The 10,512-nt window shown below is 49.2% G+C and overlaps 1 protein-coding gene across 1 annotated transcript; it reads right to left on the bottom strand.

Annotated features, from left to right (window-relative positions):
• Positions 1,820-6,687, bottom strand: MC5R (melanocortin 5 receptor). Its single transcript, XM_005697159.2, has 2 exons — positions 6,569-6,687; positions 1,820-5,318 (listed from the first exon to the last, which is right to left on the bottom strand). The coding sequence occupies exon 2, from the start codon at positions 5,291-5,293 to the stop codon at positions 4,316-4,318; it is 978 nt and encodes a 325-aa protein (XP_005697216.2). The 5' UTR covers positions 5,294-5,318; positions 6,569-6,687; the 3' UTR covers positions 1,820-4,315.

Below are 10,512 nucleotides of genomic sequence, written 5' to 3'. Positions count from 1 at the left end.
AAAACAGATACATATTTCCTGTTATACATCACAGTAACTTTGTGCTACACAAGTTCATTTGTAGTTACACAGAGTGCACTTGCCCTTGCAAGTGCCTGTTAGAGTGGTTCTTGGCCTGTCAGCTTCTCGAGGACAAGGCACTGACCAGCCACACTCCTGGCTTTGTGAGAGGTACTGCTTACCCCCGTTCAGCTCACCCCTTCCAGGGCCATAGTAGGGTTGATTTCTCCAGCTCACTTTAATGTTGGGTCACAGATGGTGAACGTGTGAGCAGAAATAGGAACTCACATCTGTGTGTCAGGATGGGGCTTCTATCGTCCTGTGTCCCAAGTAACTAGGAGACTCCTTGCTAATTTGTGCTCAATACATAACATGATGAAAACTAAACCTTTGTTAAGATGCTGAGACTTGGGAGTTGTTTCTTCTGCAGAATAACCTTGGTTCTCTAAGTGGGAGTCTTTGACCAACAGCATCTAAGAGGTTATTCAAAAGGTGAAATCTCAGTTCCTGCTCCAGGCCCACCAGATAAGTATGGAAATTGTTACTTCAAAGTGGCTGTATCAAAACCAAAAAGGGTGCTCAGAGAGCATAGAGGACCGTGCCTATTATGTGGGGGCAGAGAGCTTGGCTGATGGATGATCTACACAGTCAGACAAGGACAGGTGGGAATAGGGGTCATGTGCACTGGCTACAGTTGGCTGTATTTGATGAGATCCTCCAAGGAGATGAGCTACAGAGACAGTGACCTGAATACCAGCAGGAGTAAAAGGGACTCCAGATGAGAGCACAACAATGAAAATGCACCTAACACCCTGTAACTGCCGGCCTGAAAATAGTTAGGATGATAGGTTTTATCTCATGTGTATTTTACCACACGTGTATAAATAAACAAATATGATTCATCAATGATGCATCTAAAACCATCTTTAAAAATTTTTTTTCAGGAGAATCCGAAGTCAGGGCCTGAGAGTGGGGAGATACAGCTTTTTAGACTCAATAAGTAAAAGTAAGCAAGTTGAATAAGTAAATCAGTTAAATCTCAGATGTGGCACAGGATTAAATCAAGGGGGTGGCTTTCACCACCATCACAAATCCTCTGAGTGTTTCCAAGGAAGCTGTCAGTGTAAAGTGCTCAGAGTTTATCAGAAAGATCCAGTAAGTCTTTCAGCAGGGCAAAATAGCTCAGGAAAAAGAAACTAAAAGCATGACTCCCTCTGAGTTGGATAGACTCAAGCATACATATTTAAGATGAGAGCAAGAACAAGTCTTGGGGGCAAAAAGGAGAGATGTACAGCAAGCCTGGAAATAAACAAGCCAAGGTGGGTCCTGAACAGCGGGGCTGCACTGGCCACAGGCTACCACTGAGCCCTGGGCAGGTGAGGCCGAGTCTCCCACTCACTGCTCCTGGGAGGGGCTCATGTCTGTGTGGCCCCTCTTCCACCATCATTACACTGGGAAAAATATCGGATAAGGTGGCCTTTCAGTTTATTGGTCTCCAGATCAAGAGGAGCGACATCTGGGCCCGATGTAGAGACTACCTAGCGTTTTAGAGTTATTCCCTCCCTGGAAATCTCAACACACACCAGCCGCCCACCTGTGAGAACTCAGCCACAGCCCTCGTTCCACAGCACACACAATCTGTGCCTCCTGAATTCACATTCAGTTGTAGGTAGCACCTTGGACTTTGGACACTGCTTCTACAAGTCTTGAAATAATTCATGCCCCCCAAACTGTAATGGCAGAGATCCCTGAATGGCACTTTCTCTACCATCCTACTGAGAACAGATAATAACACCAAAATACTTCCTGAAAGACAGAATTCGGGACAGGATATAATGTCATGTGTACAATTTTATTACCAGGAGTTAAATCGTTTTGAACTGATAAATGACCATCCTATAGGCGATAAATACCATCAAGAAAACACCATCACACCTCACCAGTGAACATCCCTCCTCATTTTGCAGCAGCTGCTGACAGATAGACGACCCAAGACCCTCTGATTATCAGAGGTCAGAATGGCCAGTTAAAACGGGTGGTCTGGTCCTTCCATTTTATTAACCTTTTTTGAACACATGTTTTTACATCAAATAAAGTTGCTACAAAAGCAGAAATAGTTAATATACAATAGCGTACAACAGTTCTGTGGATATTTTTTGGTCTGGGGGCTGTGGGCTGGGATTCCAGGATCATTTACAGATATTTACTGAGTCTCTGCATTCCGGTTAATTCTTCCAAGTGAAGACTCGTCAGAACACTTGGCTATTTCTGCACTACTTATACAGAGATTACAAGACCTTTGAGCAATTCCTCAAGGACCTTTGTAGAGAAGGTCAGACCTTGTCTGCAGCCAGAATCCACCTAGAACAGTGAGTCAGCCTGATGAGAGTGAGTCCCCAGCAGAGCCACAGGGCAAACCACGAGGGCTGAAGTGTGATCTGCCTATAGGATCGTGGCCCTGGTGACCTCAGTTAGCACTCTGAGAGTGCTGGCGGACAGCAGGCTAAGTACACATGTGGTTAGCAACAACGACAAACAACAGCTGAGCACCAGAAACTGCTGTGGCAACAGGGCCCCCGAGGTGAGTCGGGCAGCGAGAAGCCCGTGTTCCTGGAGCCGGGGATCCTGACACGACCCACATAACTTGCACTGGTGGTTCCCAGAACAGTCATATGGAGCTCACTCATGCCCGTGGGTATACATGGGAATGTCAGCTAAAAGGACAGGATGCATTTGAAGGGTTAGTTGCCTCCTTAAACCTCAACTGTCGACAACCTGCTAATTTGCCCTTTCTAGAAGATTCATATGTTTTATGCACTTTCCTACTTGAGCTGGCACCATTTTTCTCAGGACTCTGAGCTGCTGAGTGGGGGTCGTGTCTATAGGTTGTGCTTGTGCATGGCGCCCAGGGAGGTCTTCTGGTCAATAGACCCTCACACTCACCACTCTGTGACCCTAGTGGGCCACTGCTTGTTTACATATATTCCTTCACTGGGGACAGTCTAGACATGAATATCCACAACAAAAGAGAAGCTATTCACATCAAAGACAAGAGAATGGAATTCAGAGCCATAAGAACCAAGCCCTTCAGATGAGAGCCCTGGGACACAGAGGTTAGAGCCATGCCAAGGCCCACACCTGCTCTGTGGCCAGGCAGGCCTCCTGGCTTCCAGACCACTGCTTTGACAGCCCTCTGCATCCTCTCCTAGCACCATCCATCTGCAACCTTCCTTTAAAATAAACAGACAATCTCTAGGGTGCTTTCCAAGTTTCAAGTGTTCTCACGCTTTCTCATGCCTGCCCTGTGGGGTCAGCACAGATGCAACCTGAATTGATATGATTAGGGGCAGAATTTAGGACTGAACTCCACTTTCCTAGTCCATTCTGCACTGGAAAAGATTTGACTTAGCAGGGCTAGAGCTGGGCACCTGGACTTCTGGAGTCAGACTGCAAACTGCAGATGGTACAGGGACGGGACTTCAGACTCCAAGACAGACCCCGTCAGAGAAGATCAAAGATAGCTTGCCTGTGGGATGTGTTCATGGCAGGTACCTCGGGGCCTCCCATGCCCCCAAAACACTCACTTGGAAATTCCGGACTGAGTCAGAATAAGACAGTAAGAAAGAGTCACAAAGATGTTCATGCCATTTAAGGGAAAGTTTGTGGCAAGAGGTTTTCTGTCTAGATTAGTGCAAAAACATGACTGACAGAAATATAATTAAAGAAATGTCATCCCTGTACAATCATGGACACAAGCCATGAAACCAGGAGTTCAGGAAAGGAGAGCTGTGGAAAATTCCCACAGCAAATAGACAGAAATTTTCAAATGGAAACAATCTAACCGCTCTACTCTGCCCCGAAAAGCACGCCGAACTCCCAGGGGCATCACAGAAAGTTAGGGAACTGCTTCTGGGACAGAAAGTGATCATGCACCGCAGTGTGTTCACAGCTTTTCTCCCAGGTCCAGCCATGCTCATCATACTTAGACTTGCTCATGGAGTGTCACCTCCCCTGAGCACACACTCAGAAGATGGAGGGTGCCAGGGACCCCAGAAGTGGGTGGGAACAGCAGAAAGTGCAGGAGGAAAGCAGGCTGTAAGAAACTATCATGAGCGTTCTCAAGGCAGAGAAGTGGCACGTGCACCTTTGACCCAATGACTACCGATCAGGGAAAAGCTGCCTCTTAGACACAGATTCAAGGTGGAGAAAAGATGAAGGGAATGTATGGTGTAATTTCCAGTTCTGACTCCTCCTAACCCACTTTGGCATAAGGGCGATGAAAGAGAGAAGAGCTGCAGAGAGAAGGACTTCTGGTTTAGTACCTGCTCGGGAACCTACAGGGTGTTCTGAAGCCCTGAAAACAAACAATCTCCTTAAAGGTCTTCCGCATCTCTTGGCTGCGGAAGGCGTATATCAGAGGGTCAATCACAGAGTTACACATGATGAGGATGAGGTACATGTTGAAGTGAGACATGAAGCAAGAGCAGTAGAGGTTCTGAGGACACGAAATCATCAGGATGAGGTGGAGGAAGAAGGGGGCCCAGCAGACGATGAAGACGCCCAGCAGCATGGCCAGGGTGATGGCGCCCTTCACGCCAGTCCTCTGCCACACAGAGCTGTGCCCAGGCAGGGCGGCAATGCGCCGGACATGGGTTCGAGCCAGAAGGAACATGTGGGTGTACAGAGACGCCATGAGGAGCAGCATGGTGAGGAACATGGCGATGAGGCAGACGACCACGTATGTGGACTCGTAGTACACGATGAAGACCGTGCCGCAGCTGGTGCAGAAGGCCCAGATGCCGGCGATGATGGCCCCCGAGTGCCGCCCCGTCATGATGCGCTGGTAGCGCAGGGCGCAGAAGATGGTGACATAGCGGTCCACAGCAATGGCCAGCAGGCTGCACATGGAGGCCACCACGGAGATGCAGATCATGGAGTCGAACACATTGTCCAGGTGCCGCACGGAGGCATCGGCCATCACCAGGTGCTTGTTGGTGAGCAGGTAGATGGTGATGGTCTCCCAGAAGTTGGACAAGCTCACCAACATGTCGGCCACCGCCAAACTGCCCATGAAGAAGTACATGGGGATGTGCAGGTTCCGATTCCTCACAATGGCCCCGATGACCAGGATGTTCTCCAGCAGGCTGATGAGGCCCAGGGCCAGGAACACCTCCACCGCAATGCCCATGTCCTCACATGGTGAGGACGCGTTCCTCACACTCAGTCCCGAGAGGTTGCCTTCCGTGGCGTTCAGCCCAAGATCCCAGAAGTGCAGGTGGAATGAGGAGTTCATTGCTCCTCTTCTGAGCAGCTGATCACTGTAAAACAGGTTTTAATTCGTGATCCAGAGCGCTTAACAGTCTACAGAAGTACATGCATGTGGAGAGCAACCACACCATAAGCAACGTGCCCTGTGTGCCTGGGTCCTTGATCCTGGATCCTGGAATAGAGTCCCTCTAATGTGAAGCCCCCTCTGCCCTTCTCCCCTCCTCCCACAGACCTCCTAGCAGAGTCATCAGACACACCTCAGCATGCACAAGACACTTTCAGTCTTGTTCTTGTCATCTTGGTGCCCATGCTTACTCTCAAAAGTGCCACAGCTCACAACCTGCAGAACCTCTCCAGTCTCCTGGTTCCATACACACGGTGACTGCCCCATGTTTCCTGAGTGGCCTCTGAGTCCAGAAGGACCTGCAGGTCTCAAGAGAGGCAGACAGGTACCTCCTGTTCATCCTGAAGCCCCAAGGATTCATCCCTACAGTTGTCACTAAGATCATAACCAAGGTGATCAACTAACTTGAGCATAATCACAAATAAAAGTTACTGTCTTCAATTCATAAGTTTAGGTTTCATATACACACTAAAATTGAAGCCCTGAATTAAAATTTCCCTAATTTCTGTGTTTGAAATTCCATGGAGTCAGATTAACAGACAGTTGTATAAGTTCCACAGAAACGAAGTACAGAGAAATGAGGCATTTAGATTTACCAAGAACTAGAGCAAGATTGGAAAAGGCAATGGCAACCCACTCCAGTATTCTTGCCTGGAAAATCCCATGGGTGGAGGAGCCTGATAGGCTGCAGTCCATGGGGTCACTAAGAGTCGAACACGACTGAGCGACTTCACTATCACTTTTCACTTTCATGCATTGGAGAAGGAAATGGCAACCCACTCCAGTGTTCTTGCCTGGAGAATCCCAGGGACAGAGGAGCCTGGTGGGCTGCTGTCTATGGGGTCACACAGAGTCGGACACCACTGAAGCGACTTAGCAGCAGCAGCAGCAGAGCAAGATACTTTCCTCCTCTGTTGCCCGATTCCTCTCCTGCAATTTATATTCAAATCTCTGTTTGCCCTCAAACTCAGAGCATATCAAGGGAGAGAGTCACAATTTCTGTCATCACCTCCATCGTCAAGGGTCACTGTGTATTATTTGCCTAGTTCGGTTTCAGGAATAACGGCCACCACACTGACATTTGAGTCCCCAGCCAGCTCTTCTCCACATGCAGGTCAGGCACGGTTTGCATCCATTCAACCCAACTTGAAGCGAATAGAAAGCATGGCTATTTACCCGTCTCCCCTGTCTCCTTGGCGCGGCTCCTCTTGCACAGCAGCCGTGAGGCTGCACTCGGGACCGGGACCGGGGCTCAGCCTGGGCACCAGGGGGAAGTGCCATCCCCGCAGGATGAGGACTGGGTGGCAGAGGCACTGCAGCCTCCCTGCGGCTCATCCTTTATGCAGCTTCGCAGGACCGCCTCCTGCCCGCCGCCGCCCCTTCTGTCCCTGCTCTCCAGTCACAGCCTGAGGTACCACCTAGTGGTCAGAGCAGGGCCCGTCCTCTCCTGGCCGACACCTGCACCTTCTGTTTGTGGAAAATCCTTCCCCCAAAGTGTGTTCAAATGTGTTCTCCAGCAGGTTGTTCTTTTTGACTCTGCTTCTTGTTTCTTCCTCTTTGAACTATGGAAATACTATGGGATCCTGTGACAGCCCAGGACACCAGTCACTGGTCCCCTGATGGCTGTTCTCTGGAACTGACCATGGTGACCCTCATCTGTGAGCCTGATCCACCCCTTTGTGGGACCAAGATTAGCCCTTCTGCAAGGACTCTGCCAGGTCAGGTCCAAGACAACAAATGTAATTTTGTTGTTGTTCAGTCACCAAGTTGTGTCTGACTCTTCACGACCCCATGGACTGCAGCACACCAGGCTTCCTTGTTCCTCACCATATCCTGAAGTTTGCCCAAGTTCATGTCCGTTGCATTGGTGACACCATCCAACCATCTCATCCTCTTTGTTACTCAAGTAAAAAGGGGAAAGAGACTTTCCTTTGGCCAAACATCCTGGACTTGGGCAAGAACTTCTGGATCTCCTGTTTCTCTGGGACTTAGAAGGCTGACATGCAGTCCTGCTGGACCAGGCCTGGTAGAAATACCCAGGGCTGCTTTGCTGTCAAAGATGTGACCAGATGGCCTTTCCAACCGAGTCGTTGGAGCCAACACACTGGTGTCCTGGGGCTGTGCCAAGGGTTGCAGGATGGAATGGTAAGAATGGTGCTGTGTACACACAAAGGGACGGTTGACGGAAAATGGATGATTCAAGCCTCCCTTACTTTTTTCTCATGTTCCATCAGCTTGGGCTCTACAGAAGATTCTGGCTTCCCAGTAAAGTGGTAAAAGTGGAGACTTCTGTTAAAGAGCATTAACCGTCCAGATGACACAGCACAGCTGCCATAGGTGCAGCCCTCGCAGCTTGCATGCTGGTGACTTTGTGTGTGCTGTACATGAATTGGCTTCCCCCATGTCTCAGGGGGTAAAGAATCTGCCTGCAATGCCGGAGACACAGGAGATGTGGGCTTGATCCCTGGGATGGGAAGATGCCCTGGAGAAGGAAATGGCAACCACTCCAGTATTCTTGCCTGGAAAATCCCATGGACTGTAGCCTGCCAGGTTCCTCTGTCCATGGGTGACAATGGGTCAGACACGACTGAGCAAAGAATACATATACATGAATTACCTTCATCGTAACAGGAGCCTTAGGAAGTGGGTCCTCCCATCACCCCATTTCATAAAGCAGCAAACCCAAGGTCCCAGCGCTGGAAAGGAGCACAGTTGGGCTCAGATTGACTGGGCAAGAAAATGCCACCAGAGGGGCCCTTGTAGTCACGGGGCTCACTCTGCACCAGCCCCGGTGGTCACTGGTTTCCTACTGTTTTAGTGCTGCTAAATTTGGTGTGCAGCGCTCCTGTTTTGTTCTGTCTTTATCAGGTTTCGGTATTCAGGTTACCCTGGCTTGGTTAAGTAAATGGGATAGATTTCAATTATTTCCTATTCTGAGCCAGTTTGAATGAGGTGGGATTTATCATTTTTTTGCAGGAGAGAGATCCCATCAATGCCAACAGGGCTGAAAGAATGTAGACTAAGCTCCTGCCTCCTGGCTCCTCCCTCATAACAGCATACACACCACACACAGGGCACCCCAAGAGCACCAACTGCACCTGGGGGGCCCCTCCTCTGTGAAGGATCCTGTGTTCTTCTGTTTTGTTGCCCAAGCAGGGACGATGCTACAACTGTCGATTCAAAGGCACAGGGGAGACGCTTCGGCGGTCCATGAGGCCCAAGGGTGGGATCTGCTGGACGCCCTGCAGCACAGCTGGTTCCCAGATGCCGACTCAGGGGGTTTACTCCACAGGGTCCATCAGGAAGCACCTGTGCTCAGAACCTGGGGGAATAGGAGGGGAGCGGTGGGGCAGCTGGGCAACAGAGCAGGCCCACAGCTCAGTCAACCCTACTCAGAGCTCTGAGACGTGAGTGAGACAGCCCCTCTGCTCTGCCTAGAGAGGTCACCAGAAGCCTTCCCCCGCCCTGGGGAGGTGTGAGGTCTGGCAGGCACAATGGAGGGAATGACACGGCACAGGCTGTTGACCACCCCTGCCGCTGGGCAGCACGGCCTCCCTTGAAGGGGTCTGGGCAGCACGCGTCCATGTTCATGGCTCACAGCATCAGTCTTTGCATCCCCAGCTTTACTGAAATATTACTGTCACATGACTTATGTAAACTTAAAACATACAAGGTAATGATTTGATACATGTAGATATTGCAAAATGATGACCATAGTAAAGTATTAACACATCTATCAAGTCACTTCAATGGCACCCCACTCCAGTACTCTTGCCTGGAAAATCCCATGGACGGAGCAGCTTGGTGGGCTGCAGTCCATGGGGTTGCTAAGTCGGACTGAGCAACTTCACTTTCATTTTTCACTGGAGAAGGTGATGGCAACCCACTCTAGTGTTCTTGCCTGGAGAATCTTAGGGACGGGGGAGCCTGGTGGGCTGCCATCTATGGGGTCGCACAGAGTCAGACATGACTGAAGTGACTTAGCAGCAAGTCATTTAATTACCTTTTGATAACACTAAAGATCTTACTCTCTTGACAACTTTCAAGAATACAGTACAGTGTTGTTAACGACAGTCACCAGAATTTATTCTTCTTACATCCAGAGGTTTGTACTCTGACCAGCATCCCTGTTTCCCCCACCCTCTTCCCCTGGAACCCACCAACTGATGCTACTATGACTTTGGCTTTGTTAGCTTCCCCTTATCAGTGAGATCATATAGCGTTTTTGTTTCTCTGACTTATTTTACTTAGTATAATACCCTCCAAGTCCATCCATGTTGTCACAAAAGGCAAAATCTCATTATTAAGGCTGAATATTATTCCACTGTGTGAGGAATGTTTTTCTTTCTCCATTTATCTGTCGATGAACACAGGTTGTTTCCACGTTTTTGCTATTGTGGGTGATGCTGCACTGAACATGGGGATGCAGATGTCTCTACGTGACACTGATTTCATCTCTTGTGGATACATATCCAGGAGCTGTTGTTCAATTGCTAAGCTGTGTCTGATTCTTTATGATTGCATGGACTGCAGCACGTCAGGCTTCCTGTTCTTCACTGTCTCCCAGAGTTTGCTCAGATTCCTGTCCATCCATCCATGATGCCATCCAACCATCTCATCCTCTGTTTCCCCCTTCTCCTCATGCCTTCAATCTTTCCCAGCATGACGGTCTTTTCCAATGAGTTGGCTCTTGGCGTCAGGTGGCCAAAGTATTGGAGCTTCAGCTTCAGCAACAGTCCTTCCAGTGAATATTCAGGGTTGATTTCCTTTAGGATTGACCGATTTGATATCCTTGCAGTCCAAGGGACTCTCAGGAGGCTTCTCCAGCACCATAGTTCGAAAGCTGGATCATATGGTAGTTCTATTTTTTAATATTTTGAGGAATCTCCATTGTTTTCCCCAGTGGCTACATCAATTTATATTCCCACCAAGCATGAACAAAGGGTTCCTTTTCTCCACACTCTTGCCAGCATTTATCTCCTGTCTTTTTGATGACAGTCATCCTAACAGGTGTGAAGGGATAGCTCATTGGGGGTTTGATTTTCAGCAAACTCTTCTACATGCCATCTCTGTGCTGAGGCTCCCTAGACACCGTTGTGGGTCCAGCCACGAGACACAGG

This window comes from Capra hircus, chromosome 24 (genome assembly GCF_001704415.2).
Source record: "Capra hircus breed San Clemente chromosome 24, ASM170441v1, whole genome shotgun sequence".
NCBI lineage: Eukaryota > Metazoa > Chordata > Mammalia > Artiodactyla > Bovidae > Capra > Capra hircus.
This window is presented reverse-complemented; position numbering and strand designations above follow the sequence as displayed.